Here is a 16887-nt window from a genome sequence, read left to right as displayed (position 1 = left end):
CGGAAAACTACTGACGCATCGCGCGTCTGACGTCATCCCTTACGTAAACAATGAACTATTTAATCACGATAGTTCTATAGTTGCACTGAAACACCTGAATCTGTTGCTAAATTAAACCATGCGATTAAAAATATTTCTAAATAATATTGACCAAAGAAACACCACCTTCCTCCCCACCTACGTCATCGCTGGATACTTATACCTCGGCAGGACCGATATTGGAAATAGACCGAAGTCTCGACAGACGACCGCAGAGATTGTGAAGCAACAATGACATAAATCTAATCAATGCGCTGCTTTCAGACAAAAAATTGTAGAAATATTTAAAATTATTGAAACATGAAGCTGTGGATATTGTCTATCTTCATTCTATTGTGCGGCAACACTGATGGAGCTCCCCGGCGATCAAGTAAGTCGCTATGAGCAACGTGTTTGAACAAACTGTTTGTAAACAAGTTAAAATGTTTGATTTGTGGATGGATGGTCAGAAATCAAAACGAGTTATCTAGAAAATAGAAAGAAACCTTAAAAACAAACAACGATGGTTCATTTCTCTGGGTGCGCATCCATTTAGGATTAGCCTTCAAGTAAGCTTTACGTACCTAGTGGATGGAATAACTTATAGGCAAAAAAACTTCAATAAACGGAAACTTTACGCTGTTAATCTCGGTGGCCGAGCCTGCGACAGTGGTTCAAAGCCTCAACAAATAGGCTATGCGAAACTGCCAGGACTAAGTTCTCAAAGAAGGTTTGTCAATCCGAGGATTACCCAAGATTTTCTTTGTCTGGTTCGTTGTTAAATTTAGATTTTCTTCTATCATCTGTTTGGTTTGTAGTTGTTACAAGTCTCTTTGCACAAGCGAGTTATGTCAAACTCTTTCACATTTCTTAGTTCAAAGTGACATGAACATTGAACAATGAGGGTTAAGCCTAGATGTGATCAATAGGAAGGAACTATTCATGCCTTGCCTTGGTATCATCATAGTGACAAATGGGCTCTCCTGTCTTGATTGATCATCTTTCTTGTATGCAGTGATGTAAGTTTTGTCACTTTTACCCCTTTCTAGACGTCTGCTATGTTTGGCATATAACACTCAAAAGCAGCCGCATGGGTTTTCCATAGGATGTAGGCCTACTAATTTTATTTTGAAACTGGTTTTGTGATTACTAAAGTATCGCAGCTGTAGGTGCAGCTATGGAAAGGCGAAGGATACAATGTCGTTCGAGATTCAATCTTGTAACCTTTGTCTGAGATATCGCTCGTTCAAGTAGGCTAATTGTAGTTGCATTGTCAAAAGTGCTTACGTCACAAACAATCTTTGCAGTGGCATGGCGAGATGCGATCGATCTCCTGGTTCGAAGTTTGAAGAACATCGCTCAACTATCGACCACCCCTACAACTATTTCTAAAACTACGACCACCCCTGCACCAACTACCACCATAAAAGTTCCAGATTTCCAGAAGATCATTATCAGTTTTGTAGAAAGATTGTCGCTCTCAACCCATCCGCCACAGACCACAGCGCCACCTACAGAGATGGGGAGCTTCAAACCCGTCCCTGGACATCCGGTGAGTTAATGCGGCCCCCGGTGTGGCCCCATGCCTCTTACCACCCAGACAGCAAAATTTGTTATTTTTACATTCATTTTACGTCTGCAGACGTGTTGTGAGCAAACCACATGTCTGTGATCTTGTCTGTGTCGACTTATGACATCATCTGTTGATGACGTAACAAATGTTCGGCCGTCATTGATGCGCAGCTATGGCTTCCTCAGATCACCTTCTTCCACACATCTCATTGTTCTTCATCTTGAAATAATCTCCTTCATGACACAATCTGAGCGAGCAAAACAATACGATCAAGGCAGAGAGTGTTCGTTCGAACAATGTATTAGGGATGTTTCCCATTCAGGGGCACCTAGCCACCTATGGTGGATGATTCGCAAACAAACACTTCGACAATGAGCGGAAACTTCCCTCTGCCAACAGCGGTGGCCAGACCTGCGATCAAGAAGATAAAGATTTGAACAACGAATAATCTTAAAAATTAAATTTGAAATATCTACAATATATTCATGAGACGTTTGAATAATGTCTAGCTGTTGTGGAAAATCCCCATAATAATAAACTAACAATACTTGATTGTTTCCAGTTGAAAATCATCGTTGATTGTTCGTCATATTGCTCCCGGGACATCAAGACGCGGCGATACAAAATGGCGAAGTGCACGAAGCGGAAAGATTACAGTAAGTTTATTTGTACGAATACTTTTATCAACTTTTTGAAACAACGTTGTTCCATGGGCGGCAAATTTTTCATAGTTTGTTTTCTTCATTAAGTAACAGAAACTAGTGAGTTCCTCTACAGAGGTGGGCAGTAGCGCGCTACTTTTGTAGCAACATCGCCACCACGACATTATTGCAATATCGCCGCTACAATTTCACCAGTGCAACGGTAGCGGGTTAAACGGTTAATTCGCTTCGATAGGATTTTTCGTAGGCTACACGCTACTTTCAAACATAAAACGAAGAACTCAGCAATCTGTCAGTGGCAGAAGTAACTTATTGATACTAATTCCATTGCCAATTATTTTGCAAAATTGCATTTTAAACAAATTTCTCATTAACTTGAAAGCCTCGAAGGTGGAGAACTTCAATGTAAATGATCCCACCCTCCATCCGCCTGAGCTGAATCTGGTTTGCAGCGATTTACACAAGATATGCTCATTAACGTCAGGGGTGCCCAAAGTTTTGTAGCCACGAGCCTCATTTTGCTTTTAGTCTTTGCGGGCCGCATCAAATTTTTTACTCACTTTTTCCGTTGAAATTCGGCGTAATCTTTAAGATGGAATATTGTAGGGTATAACTAATGACGAAGACTTTTTAGTTTCGCAGTAATCTCCCCTAATCGACTCACGTTTAATAAGACCGTTTTTCACTGGTCCAGAATCTAAATCGACTTTTCTGCAGGCTACAATTTTTCTACTTAATAGGACCATCCTCCCACCAAAAATAGGTTTATGGTTAATACTATTTGCTTTTTGTGCATGTGTTTAGCGAGATTGCACATCAAGATTTGATGTTGGGCACTGTGCTACGTTCTCGCAAAGCTATTAGTGGCAAGATTGCCAGATGTTTTTTATATTTTCAGCCCAGATGCAACTAAAAAGTAGCCCAATCCATTCACAAGTTGAAACAAGCTCATAAGTACCGGTAGCCTAAAAATTTGAAAGCTTGCACAAAACTAAAAAACAGAATTTTTTGCTCGAAGTTTATTTGTTTTGTGAAATTTGATTTGAAACGGGTCCAACGACCACTCAACCGCGACTGCTAAAGTTTTTCCGATCACTGGTAAAAAGGTTTAAATTTGGTTTTGTGTTTATTTGCCTAAGCCACACAGAGAAACACGGGGCAAGAGTTCAAGCTGCTCTAGATGGAGGAATGGCGCAAAACGAAGACATTAAAACACGAAAAAATAGTGAAATTTGTTCTCCCCACTTAATCGGAGCGGTTTGGCTTGAATGGTCCGATTAAGTGGGGCTGACGGTGGGCGTACGCGCAACTCCAACTGCCAAACAAATGATGCATGATCGTTACGTTACAGAAGCAGTACAAACCTAAAGTCAAGCCCGTGGGCTTGTCTGCGTTATTTTGACTTGTCAGCCTTGCAGGCTAAAAAGACCTTTATAACCTAGGCTACTGTATTGGGCTACAAGTTTTGCTATTTATGTCGCTTCAACTACAAAAATTCCAAAAGTTCGGGAAATCTGTCCACAACTAAGTTTCCTTCATCGTATGATAAAACTTAAATAGAATATGAGCTCAAGACACGTGCCGCAGACATTTTTTGCACGGGTCTTATGCTACCCGCACTTTGGGCACCCCTGCTCTACTTCTATGAATCCATGCATGGAAAGTTGCCAGTTCCAGAATAGGGCTAGTTATATTTGGAGTTTTAGGAAATTTTAACAGGAGCGGAAAAAATTTGGTTGTCGCCTTTTTTTCGTTCCATTTTCACCAAGTTGTTTTCGTATGTATTTTGCAAAATTTGTCATATTTTGTTTCATGACTTGCAACGATTTGGCTACTTGAGCTGGAATTTAAAAAAAAAAAAATTGGCAGCCTTGCTGCATGAACGAATTCTTTTGACAGCAACCTTTTTCTATACAACTCCTTTTTTCACTTTAGTTTTTTATTTCATTACTAACAGATGTGTCTGTAAATAGTTTTCCCTTCTTCATCTTTCCAGTTGTTTTGTAATCGAGCGGTAAAGAACAACACTTCCTGATGTAGCAATCTGCTCAATAGTCAGCTATGGCCCAACCCTAACATGACGAGAAGCAATTACAGCTCGGGCTACTTTTATTGACCGGGGACGATACAACAAACGCCTCTTCACGCTTCCTTGCAATAAAAATTGCTGTTGGATGCAAACTCTGAAAGCAACCAATGTTTTGCAGAAATCTGTCTGTTCTGTCGCGTCACAGCGCGATGTATGACGCACACCCCTGTGTTCGACTGACGATGAAAAACGGAGGCATGGTGTCCTCTGTTCTCACACTGGTTCAAGCGGCAGTGCTTGTCTCACTTCGAAGAAAAACAGGTTTGGAGCGAAAGAAGACGTTTCGTGACAAGCCCAGTGCATGATGGGGCAAGATGATCCACGATATGAACTTTCGAATTGTCGTTGATCTTTGTGACGCAATAAACGATATCTGTAATAAACCGCGAGTAGTCTGCGCTTCTATTGTCGACAACAGGCTGCGTGGCCAATCAACTCGCAAGCGCTTCCTTTAATTAATCAGCCAATCACAAAGCACCAGCTGTCGGTGACACACGAACACGAGACTGGGCCGCGATAACAAGGGCGCCAGTTACATATAAACCTGAGGATGGAACACAGTTGTTGACTTGATACGTCACGAATGTGAACGCGGTGAAAGAAACATAAGATGCAAATATTCGGGATGTGGTTGTGAGACGGATAACAGTGTTTCAACAACAAGGGAACTTTGTCAATCTCGGTGGCCGGGCTTCCGTCAGTGGTTCGAAGCCCTCTCAGATGCGCAAAGCCGGATCTTAGAAAGGCTCCAAGAGACTCGAACGGAATGCAGCGATCCTGACTTTACTGGATTCATCACAGGAACGCCACAACATCTGATGAACACCAAAGTTTCCAATAGGCAAGCTAGGTGGGGGCAAGGATGGGGGGGCAAAAAGATACATCACAAGTGACATGATACTGACGTAATGCAAACGCAAAACGAATCACAACAATATTACAAAACGAAGGAAACGATAACAAAATACTGTTTGAATATTTCAACATAAAACAAAGCATGCGATGCTGGGACGTTAACTTAAGCTTTGTATGATATTTAAATTTCACGCAGATTGGTTCTTCTATGAGAATGGCACTTGTTTTCATTTATAGGCTGCGGGTTCGGAAAGTTTCGTGCTTTAGGTTCGGAAGCAAACCGGGTCCGTATAACTATTCTCATACTGTAAGAGGATTCAGTCGGACTTTTGCTGCTTGGGGGGTCCAGGGAAGGCCGTCTTGACAGGGGTGGTACTGAAGTGCATGATGTGACGCTGGTACTGGACGCTGGCACGGAACTTCCCGTCAGTGTTGTGAAGGCGGTCCAGAATTCCAAGCACTCCGTAGCATTGGTTGAACCTGGAGGAGCATTGTTGTTAGTGATGTCACAGTAGCGGACTGACAACATATGGAACACTCGCCACAATGATGGCCACGTCGTGACGTATAGTCCGTGAGGCGGTAACGTTACCCATGTCAGGCTAACCAGCATCAGCTCTCTGCAAGTCGTAGCCCAACAATACTATGCGTTCTACTGTACGCACCTGCTTTAGCCAGATGTGATATGCTCAACTGTTCAGTTCTGTTACTTATTCAGTGAAATTTTATTGTTTCTGTCTAGAAATTGCGATGCAATTATTTTTCCTTGTAAAGTTAAGTAGGAGAAATAACGATGTCTGTTCAATTCTGCCATCACAAGCGCGCGGGAGTGGTGATGACTTCTTAGGATGTCACTCAGACAATCGCCTACGATGCTTACTTGAGGTGGTGGTAGTCGTGCTGCTCGGGAGAGGGGAAGCTGGGGAAGTGGTACCCGCAATGGGCGTTCGAAGTGTTGATAGAGGCCAGCGTCGTCCACAACCACAAGGTGGCCAGATGGGCCCCAACCACGGTCGGGCCTAGGAGGACCGGGATCATGTTGGAAAGCTGGAAATGAAACAAAGTCAGCTTTGAAATCACCACATGACGCGCAACACTCATTGACATCATTGTGACATCACATAGAACCATAAAGTGACGAATACTAACAATGTGTTCCACTGGATGGCAATAGAGACCGACGATGCCGATGGGGGCGGTCCACTCGTGGTGGATCTTGTGGATTCGTTTGTAGAGCAACGGATGGTGGAGGAGCCTAAAGAAGAGTTGATGACGTCAGTAAACCACGACTGGCGATTATTGTGACTTAGCCTACAGAACGACACGAATGCGTTGCTACGTTCGATTGTTTCCGTTGAAATGCTGAGCATTTCCAATTATCTGGAATTGTACAAAACGTGCGGGTGATATGCGTCTGAAACTTTCACCATGATGGTGGCTCCAGACAGAATCTCGCGAGATCGGCGATAAATCAAAGAAACCTCGCTTGGAAGGAATCTAATGTTCTGGTGCCCTGCATCAAAAGTAGCTGACTCCATTATAAGTGTTGTCAATTAAGAACGGAATTAACGCTTCCGCGTATTTCGTTCTTTCTTGTTCGATAGCGAAATGTAAACAGAGGCTCGAGAATCGATGCGTCATCGAGTGGACGTGCAATCGTTTATGACGTCATTGGTAAACAAAGAACGCGTTGCGTCGGTTCACAGAACAAAGTGAGGGCAATCTGAATAAACCACGACTATGCAGGCAACCTCTGGTTTGTCAAAATATTCCATGCAACACACTACCAGCTGGAATGCATTGGTGGCGTTTTCCAATGCCTCTGGGCGGAAATTGCGCCAAGTGTTTTAATAGTTGCGTTGCCACAAAAACCGAGATTTAGTGAAAACCGAGCAGATCATGCAACGAGTTGCAATCGATGACGAAACAGTCCACCAGTTAGTTCTTTATGTTATGTCACAAAGAAGCAAGCATGACTAAGCTAACGTCATGTTCTGCTCGGTCGTGATTGGTCGGCCTATAAATATCCGCTGATGACTTTCAGATGGGTTGGACTTTAGACCAAGAACCACCCATCATCATATAAGGAATACATTGGCAACATGCAATGCTAACTGAATGCAATGTAACGTTAGTTCAACCATACTTGATCACAATCATCCAGGTGGTTGCTTGCCTCAGCCACGCCTACATCACACCCCCACCAACAACAACACTTAAAATTCCAAAATGTTTACAACGAAAGCTGAGGTGGAAGTGGAAGGCAGTCGCTGATTGGACATGGGCGTGGTGACAGAGGTTGGTACCAACGACTTGTCTAGAGCCGTTGAGAACTATACAAAACAGGGTTGCCAGTGCGTCTATTCTTTTCACTTACTACCCTGTTTTGGATTTGACCACTCCTGGACAAACTGCATTTTGTCACTTCTACCTATTCCTAGAACATGTTGATGAATCGATGATAAAACATGCATTCCCTGCAACAGCCTGAACGATGTGAGTTACATTGCGCTTCATCAAATGAGAGTAGCAAACAACCATAAACACTGCACGAGTAAATGGTGCTCTCATTTCACAACCACAAACCTGTGAGCGTAATAAAAACCAAATTCTTCAACCAAGACGCAGCCAACCATCTCGAGCAGGACCCTCTGAAAGGTTGGAAGTTGGGAATCCCAGAGCATTCCACGCCATCGGAAGAGAGGATAGAAACAAGCGGTGACCAGAACCGATATCAACTGGTTCCTGATGACGATCTTCACGCAATGGATGAGTTTCTTCCTGTCCACCTGGAGTTCAAAGGTCACAGTTCAACAAGCTGGCAACTGAACTTCTACCGGACAGGGTAAAGGACCAAACCATGCACACACTTGATGAAATTAAGTTTCTCATCGTATCGGTTCAAAGGTTGATTTGTTGGACCACAAGCAAATAAAAAAGTAACAACATTCATCATAATACAAAAGCTTGCAAACGTTTTTGCCTACACACCTAACCATCATCAAACATCTAAAAGCTATCGTATAACCACGTTTTGAAACTTTAGGTTTTAAATGATTTGAATCTTTGAAACGTGTTTAATGAGGCCATCGACGTGTGTTGTTAGGTAAATCAGTTCAGAAATGCTCAAGAAGCGTCCGACGTGCAGACACAAACAATCACGGAATGTTGGTTCTATGATGACGTGTTGCTGCGTCATTTTCTTCTTAGTGGTTAGAAGAAATGGAAACATATCTTGCAAAAGATAGAAGTTTTATTGAGAAGCCTTTCTACCACAATAAGCTAGTTGATCAAAACACAAGTAAATTCTGTGGAACACAAACCGGGACTTCCTTTTCCTCTTGGATCTTGTAAGCTTGAAGAAATTTTGGTCTCCCAGTCAAGTCAATGTAGAGAAGGAAAGCGTTATAGATCCAAAACGCCAGTCCGGATGCTAAGCTGGTGCCTGTAAATGATGATGTTCAATAGTTGCCCCTTCGTCTATTAAAGTATACAAATATGGCACCATGCACATATGTCAACACCTACCTAGGATGAAGAGAAGAGGAGCATTGTGATCAAACAGATCCAAAAAAGTCCCCCATAAAGTCTGCCAGAAGTTGTGGGAAAGCCCCCACATTTGTGTGAGGTGCCTGAAATAAAATGCAAGTGTTCACATAAAAATAATGGTATGCAAGCAATGCAATGCACGCTGTTGCATAAACACACAACAAACTACATGATAATTGCAACATTTCCTTACTCAGTTCCACCGTGATAACTTTAGTATGCAAATGTGTCAACTTATTTACATGTCGAATGACTGGTTATGTTGTTAGTGGATAAAGAAAATTATTGATTCACATTAACATGATTTCTTTGCACTGCTGAGTGTTGATTTGTTGGCAGTGCTTCCAGAAACAAAATTTATATTCTCTCATCTTCAGATAATTATTTCCAATTGTTCCCTCATTTTATAAAGAAAATTTCTCTCTAATTTCCTAACATGGCAATAAGCATGGTCAAACCAAAAAAAGTGACGTTTATTACGCTTTTCTTACAAATTTGCATGTGCAGTGCATGAGAACCTTATCTTCTCATCCCTGCTTGGATCAAGTATGGGACTCACTTTTACTTTTTTTTAAGTTACAGTATTTTAAATACAAAGACATAGTTTCTATAACTGAAAAGAGTTTTAAAAACTACTACTGCTACTGCAAGAGATTTAAAAAGACAACCAGCACAGTATAGAAGTGACCGACTGAAGTATATATAACTGAAGTAAGCCCAACCATGGCACAACTAATGCAAATAATACTGTATGAACTTTATGATTAGCCAAATTTTGAAGCAAACACTGTTTCATAAATGCCTTCCATATCTACTCAGAGGTGGACAATAGCGCACTTCTTTGGTGGTGACCTGAAGAGTTGGGTTTGACATGTTGCCACCCTAGCCATTATGACAAGGTAATGACGGTTTGGTGTCTAGTGTCTACTGTCCTATGTGATTAATCTATCATGGTAAGTTGAAAAGATATTCCTGGAAACGTGTTTCACTCATAAATATAATAAATCAAGTAACAAAAGGAAAGGAGATGCTAAACACTTGGGCATTGGTTGCAGGTTACATTGACGCTTGTGTATTGGTCATTACAACACTCAATGCCTTCCTCATGCAAAGCTCACCATGTCAATGAGTTTCTTGCTGCAGCCAACACCAAGATAGCTGTCCCGATGATGAGGATAGTTGTCTTGATGGTTGAACCTAAGTTGCGCATCTGGAAGAGTTTTGTTGTCAGATATTTAAAAAAAGAATAGCCTATGTTCAATTCCTAGCATTCAACAGCATTATCTACTTTTGACAAAAAGCATAACAATTTTATATTAACAAAAATTGGTTAGCTCAGTGCTATAAGCTACAACTTTAGGTTGCTCACATTAAACAATACCGTATTAAAGCTTCTGTAGGACTATTTGGTGTAAAATAAGTTTGTTTCAATAAAAAAGCTGTTTTGTCTAGAAATTGTTGTGAACAGTTTTATCTCTGAAGAATTTTTTTTCTACCAAAAATTCATTTCAAAATGCTCTTCAGCTGCTACGGTTAGGATGAGCATACTGAAAAGTCAACATTGATCATGACTTTGCTTAACATCGTGTTAGTAACTAAACTAAGCCACCGTATCTTGTTGCTTAAGATCTAACTGGACTACTCTATCCTACAGTTGAAAACAAAAATGGCGGCTAAATTAGTGATTAATAGGCCACATGCTACCAACATTCTATTTGTCTGGTAGTGGTGCTAATGAAGATGCTTGTAGCTTTAAAGCTGCTGTGTTGTGAGATACCTGTCATTCTTTTCATTGTATGTAAATTTTTGTGTGCCGTATTTTACGGACCATAAGGCGCACCGGACTATAAGGCGCACTGTCAATAAATTGCTTTGATTAGTTTTTTGTTCATACATAAGGCGCACCGGACTATAAGGCGCACCGGACCATATATAATAGTATATCGGTACTGGTTTTGAGTGTAGGCAATAAAGCACTACCGCACTTGATCCATACATAAGGCGCATCGGACCATAAGGCGCACGATCAATTTATGAGGAAAAGAAAGAATTTAAAGTGCGCCTTATGGTCCGTAAAATACGGTATGCTTGGTTTGGTTTTAAATCTTTATTCTTGGACTGACAAAACCTTGATAGTTTATTCCTGCTAGTTTCGCATACTTGTAGAGGCTTTTGGCGTTGGGATTACTCCATTCATTATTCCATTAGGTGCCGCTGAATGGAGAGCAGTCCTTAGAATGCGGTTGCTCAAGTGCACAACTTGAGAGTCGAACTAGCGCTCGTGCATGACCTGGTGCGTTGCGCTTGAAATGGCTTTTCCTGTGGTAGGATTTCTTTGTGGGGTTTTCTTTGCCTGCCTTGCTCTTCTTTGCTATGAGCTAAACGCATCAAGACGTGTTCCCCTCACGACCATCAGCACTCTTGATAACGCACCATGGCTGATCTTCATAGTAACTGTCCATACAAATCTTAAATAGGCCTATATCAGCTAAAGCTATGCTAATAAAGCTATAGCCTAAATATAGGTTGTTTATTTGTTTTTGTTTATTTTTTGTTTGTAGCATTTTCTTTTTTTTAATTTCCCTTTAGATCTTAAGTTTTTGTGAAGGTGTTGCGACCGTGCCAAATTTCTTTCAACTCAATAACTTACTTCGGTCACAAGCACATTTTAACATTCACATTTTGTCGCTTCTACCTTTTTCTCAACCTTTGCTATGTTGACGTGTACATATTGTTTTTGATATGATGGTCAGAAATAAAAAACAACTGAACTGAAGCGCCGCTTGATCTTGAAGCTTCTTTATTCACAAAGTCACTCGCTAACCTACTGAGCTATCTGCCACACCAAGTATGAGAAAATTAAACATCAAAAACTATTTTCAAATCTTTCACATATGTATTTGTGATGTCAAGCTAAGGTTCATTTGGAATGGAAAGAACTTTCCTGGGTATTTTAATGTTAATTATCATATAGCCTACTCAAACATAGCAGAAACATGCATAAAACCTACAAGACCAGGTTGAGTAAGATAGGCTTGCTTACTGGATGTTGACATCAGACATGTTTTAAAATTTTAAAGCAGCATCTTTGTCACCCATTCCTTATAGCCTTTTTCGCCGCAATATATTTACACTGTCTAAACATTCCAGGACTGGTGAAAAAGGATATTGACTTAGCTTACTACAGCTAGTAGTCAAACATATTAGTTGCCTGGTGTTGGATCAGGTGAAATGTAAATGGACTAGCTTAAGTGATTAATAGCTGAAGTGAATAAAACCCTCATATCCAATTCAAACACAACAATGTAAACACAATGAGTCAACCTCGCCTACAACAAAAGAGAATACAAAAAATGTTCTCAATTTGTTAGGAAGATATATCACCATGTCTACTGTCTAGCAGTATGAACTTCATCATAAGCATTGCGTAGTTAAAAGTTGAAATCAACACATGTCATAGTTGAAGTACTTACTTTTGTATCCATGCTTGAACGGGCCATCTTTGATTTATGTTTCTAAATCTTATCGTAAATTTAATTAAAACTTTCACAACTGAAGGTTTGGTTACGAGCAGCTCAGTCAGAAAGACCTTTGGTTTGTTATCATCACGTGACTTGGCTGCTTTGTTTGCCAACCAATAGTGGCGCTCGATTGTGCTCATTTCGATTTGTTTCTCTCATTCGTGTTTCTTTTATTAACTTTTCCTCAAGGGGTGGGGCTTTGGAAGCACTGTGTCAATCGTTTGTTTGCCAGAAGCAGGAACAACTAGCCTCAGTGGCGTAGCCAAGGGGGGGGTTTTGGGGGTTACAACCCCCCCTTTGGCACGCGTGTGACGTCACGATATTGAGAATGATGCTTTCAGTCTAAAAAAAAATTGCCTAATTTTAAACAAAATTGCATTAAAAGAGCGAGTTATGCCAATAACAAACATTCAAACATCTCAGCCAGGAATTAGCAACAAGAAAACACAGAGACTTAGCTTTATTCCGAAAAATGCCGAAGAAAACATGATTTTATTCTTTTGCCATGCTACCGGACAGCACCATTTTACAGGAATATTCGTACCCACATTTTTGTTGAAAATGCTCTCAGAATGCACCAAATTCAAAGTAATTTTTCAAAATTTTCTGGGGGAGGCCCCCCAGATCCCCCGCCGCTGGGTGGTCAAAACCCCCCCTTTTAAAATTCCTGGCTATACACTACCGACTAGCCTACACATGCTTGAAATTAGCAAGTTATACATGCACTGCTAATGTTGCACAAAGTTTCCTTACTGACAGGGAGATGCGACGACCATAGCCTGCTGTCCACTGGTTTATATAAAGGATTCAATTCAATTTGTTTGTAACATTTTCTTTTTTTTCCCTTTCTATCTTAAATTTTTCTGAAGGTGTTGCGACCGTGCCAAATCCTTCAACTTAATAACTTACTTCGTTCACAAACACGTTTTAACGTTCGTGTTTTATCGCTTCTACCTTTTTTCGACCATTGCTATGTTAACGTGTAGGCTATTGTTTTTGCTGTGATGGTCAGAAATAAAAACAACTGGACTGAAAATTTATATTTTCTTTGCTGGCGCGTAGGCTACATGTAGAAAACTTCAAAGTAAGCACACGAATTTGGCACCATCAACAAAAGGAAAAGATGACAAAACCAAGCTGTTGATTCTTGCTTTGAACTTTGAAAAAGAAGAGAAAGAGTGTTGCCTAGAGTGAATCGAGCCCACGTTGTCAAGGTGGCTGCTTTTCTAACTGTAGACCGCTGGGCTACACTGATGACGGCTAAACGTTTTCTTAAGGCAAGGGTTGGCATCCTTTTTAACAAAAGAACCATTCTGCTTGATTTTGTTTTAGCAAATATGACCAGCAAAAGCCACAAAACGCAATTTACGTATTTTGTGATATTTTTGTAAATATAGGCTAAATTAGAAAACAAATTTTCTTGTTACCTTGAGAACTGATGATTCCTTCATATAATCTCCGTCGATAAGCGGCTTTCCAGGCTTAACAATCAATAATTTTCCAGGGCTTCCAGGCCACAAAACTAGCAGCACTATGATGTGGCATGGGACTTTTCTAACTTATTTATCGAAAGCTTGTTCACTCTGCTTTATTGCCTTAGTTTCTAAACTGCTTTCTTACGTTCATCTTCATTGGGGCCTACTAGGCCTACTTTGCAGAAAATGCTCTATGTCTGTTTTGAATCTCCGTGAGTCATATTTTTGTAAGCATAGGCTACAGATATGCCAATATCATTTCTATTCAATGCAAAGATATTTGTCCATGCCAAGTTAAATCCTTTCTTTTCATGTAAAATACGGTATTCCTCTATTTTGATTTGTCTGTATCTACTCTGATTGAAAATGTTCGTGCTGTAGAGCAAACAGCTGCAAATTAACCACATAAAAGTGAAAACTTGAAGTGCAAACATTGTAAAAAAAATCTATTAGGCCTATTTTGTTGCAGACAATATAATTTAATAAAAGCTCATGATTTTATCACCTAAATTCTAAAAGAACCAGTTGAAATGCTTTGAAAATGTTAAAGTTTTTCTTGTTTTCTTGTTCTACATTTTCTCTTTTTAAATTTTTTTAATAAATCTTAATCAATAGGGCTTGGGTCATCGCAAGGTCATTTTTATAGTTATTTATAAAATGAAATTTAAATTCTACTGCGGCGTTTCGCATCCAAACAAAAATAAAATGACCATCCATCCATCTAAGTTATATCCAACGCAGAGCCGCTTCAGGGAGCTAAAGAGCCGAATGCGGCTCGGGAGCCATAGGTTGGCGATCCCTGTTGGGGACGTCCTGATAGAAATAATTTTTTTATCAAAACAATTTTTTGTACCAAAGAAGCAGTAAATTTCATCAGGATTCTAGTTATGGTTAAATTCTGACTCTATTCAATGTCTTTGTGTGTCAAAACTTACAGTGATAAACGTGAGTACTGCAGCTTGTGTTTTAATGAGTGATTTTCATATTGTGTTTTCTTCGAACTTCGTTTTTCATATTGATAAAACATTGAGTACGGTAGGTAAAGTTTTAAACTACCGTACTCAATGTACACCTACTTATTCATTTCTTGTCGGAATGGCATGAAATGTTGCAGGTATAATCAATTATACTGGAGAAGTGATCTATGAGAGGATTTTTGCTTTTTCTGTGTAGCTGGTCACAGCGGTAAACCATAATCTCTTCGTGGGAAAATTGTAACGTAAGATTCCCAAATCCGTTCGTCTGCATGCAATGACCCAAAAATAAACACACTTTCGAAACGTCTATTCAAAAGTGTATTCCAGTAAAATTAGCCCGAGGCTATCGAAATGACTGGTGCAACGCCGTACACCTAAAAACTGTCACTACAATACAAATTACTTGGATAAAAGACGGAACTTTTGTCCAGCTAGCAAGCACTAAGCCAACAGTTAAATGTGCGGCCAACTTTCAAACAATCATTTTACGAATGACCAGAATAGATATCAATATCTCAAATTCACGTAGAAAGTAACTGTGACGCAATAAATGAAAGACAATTATGAAGTCATTTCAGCAGGTGTTTTAAAGCTAATGTAATATTTCCTGTTTAAACAGGCCCAAACAAGTCCTAACAAGTTTGACACAAGTCTATGAACGATGGTGCAATTTTGGCACATTTTCTAGCAACTTCCATGACGTAATATTCAGTAGACTTGAACGGTTTTATATGACGTTTGATTTGTACAGAGATTGGCCGTAACATAGCGGCCCCTAGTTATGACAGTCTAACATGGCATAACTAAAAAAGAATTGAAGGACAATCGTGAGCCAATGAATAAAACACACGATACACAAATTTTTTGAATCACTCACGTTTAAGTTAATACGCAAATACAAAGGGCATGCAAAGAATGAACAGCAATAAGAATAAACACGACGATACATGAAATTGGTACCATAGGTATTAGGTACACGCAAAATGACGCTATATACAATAGTTGCGATAATAACCGACTGTTCCGGGCTCAGACAAGTATCGGCCACCGCAGACAAAACCAGGCTCAAACCCTAACACTTAGGTGTTCTTTACGGGGGCGAGGCACGAAATATCCCTCAACACGTAGTCTACTTTCACTTTCCCCGTACTCTCATCATAGTTGCAGACGGCAACTTTGGCTCTACGAACCACAGGCTTCCCTTTCCTAATTTGTGGAACTACCTCATGCACCCTCCCAAGTTGATACTTCCCACGTTTACCAATGTCTTGGAGAGAACCTACCACTACAAGTTGACCAGGCTTCAAATTCTCGGCCATTTTTAGCCATTTTTTCCGGCCCTGAAGACCTGGCAAGTAAAAATCGATCCATTTATTCCAAAACTGCTGAGAAAGTGACAAATTGAACCGATAATCCCTTCTTAATTGGTCACGATCATGTGGTTGCCCAACAGCACAGTATGGGTCTAAGTATGGGGTCAAAAGTGAGGCAGGGGTGATGACAGTAAAATCCCTAGGGTCGTCACTCAAAGGTACCAAAGGGCGTTCGTTCACGATCCGAACGGCACTGCCTGTGTACGTAAGCAGTTCAATAAAATTGGGCTTACGAATTGAAGAGTCCAAAATGTGAAAAAATGCGATTTTAAATTGTTTAACCATTGCCTCCCAGGCGCCACCTTGCGCCGGAGCATACGGAGGTATAAATTCCCAGTTTATCGCTCTCTGTCTCAGGGCGTTGTGAAATTCAGCTGATTCTATCAACTCGGGTAACTTCTTAGATGCTGCCTGAAAGGTGCTTCCATTGTCGGAATAGATAGCATTAACCTGCCCACGTAAATCTGTAAACCTTGTAAAGGCAAGTAAAAAATCACTCAGCGACAATGACGTAACCAGCTCAACATGAATAGCGCGAGATGCCATACATGTGAATAAGAGTCCCCAAGCTTTTTTGTGACTCCTACCTTCAACAAAGGTCAATGGTCCAAGATAGTCCAAGCCGCAATCAAAAAAGGGTTTCCTATGGGCAGTTGTGCGAGACAAAGGTAAATCAGACATGAGCTGCCTTATAGGCCGAGCTTTCTCAATCGCACATACACCACAATCATTAAGATACCTCTTCACGGAAGCATTACCATTAGCGATCCAAAACTTCTGTCGCGTAGACAACAA

At 40.5% G+C, this 16887-nt stretch overlaps 1 protein-coding gene and 1 long non-coding RNA gene across 3 annotated transcripts; one reads left to right on the top strand and one right to left on the bottom strand.

Annotated features, from left to right (window-relative positions):
* Positions 1-305: 305 nt before the first annotated feature.
* LOC145783345 (uncharacterized) lies at positions 306-4695 on the top strand. 2 transcript variants are annotated; one of them, XR_014290922.1, is made up of 5 exons: positions 306-409; positions 948-1037; positions 1326-1570; positions 2154-2247; positions 4461-4695. It is a non-coding gene; the product is annotated as an uncharacterized LOC145783345 (long non-coding RNA). The 2 variants fall into 2 exon arrangements; XR_014290921.1 differs by lacking the exon at positions 306-409 and having other exon boundaries at positions 534-1037.
* Positions 4696-4778: 83 nt separating this feature from the next.
* On the bottom strand, positions 4779-12369 carry LOC145783344 (fatty acid hydroxylase domain-containing protein 2-like). The gene is made up of 8 exons (XM_082595195.1): positions 12220-12369; positions 9865-9956; positions 8726-8829; positions 8521-8642; positions 7784-7986; positions 6347-6452; positions 6078-6244; positions 4779-5677 (listed from the first exon to the last, which is right to left on the bottom strand). Exons 1-8 carry the CDS (start codon positions 12244-12246, stop codon positions 5515-5517), a joined length of 984 nt encoding a protein of 327 aa, XP_082451321.1. The 5' UTR covers positions 12247-12369; the 3' UTR covers positions 4779-5514.
* Between the last annotated feature and the right edge of the window lie 4518 nt (positions 12370-16887).

This window comes from Aplidium turbinatum, chromosome 14 (genome assembly GCF_918807975.1).
Source record: "Aplidium turbinatum chromosome 14, kaAplTurb1.1, whole genome shotgun sequence".
Lineage (NCBI taxonomy): Eukaryota > Metazoa > Chordata > Ascidiacea > Aplousobranchia > Polyclinidae > Aplidium > Aplidium turbinatum.
This window is presented reverse-complemented; position numbering and strand designations above follow the sequence as displayed.

Excerpts from the sequence above, each read along its gene's own strand:
- LOC145783344 (XM_082595195.1), bottom strand. The coding sequence starts at position 12,246 with ATGGCCCGTTCAAGCATGGATACAAAA. Across the intron at positions 7,987-8,520 it reads AAGAGGAAAAGGAAGTCCCG|GTGGACAGGAAGAAACTCAT; the intron begins GTTTGTGTTCCA and ends TTTGAACTCCAG. Across the intron at positions 5,678-6,077 it reads CACGACTACCACCACCTCAA|GTTCAACCAATGCTACGGAG; the intron begins GTAAGCATCGTA and ends ATGCTCCTCCAG.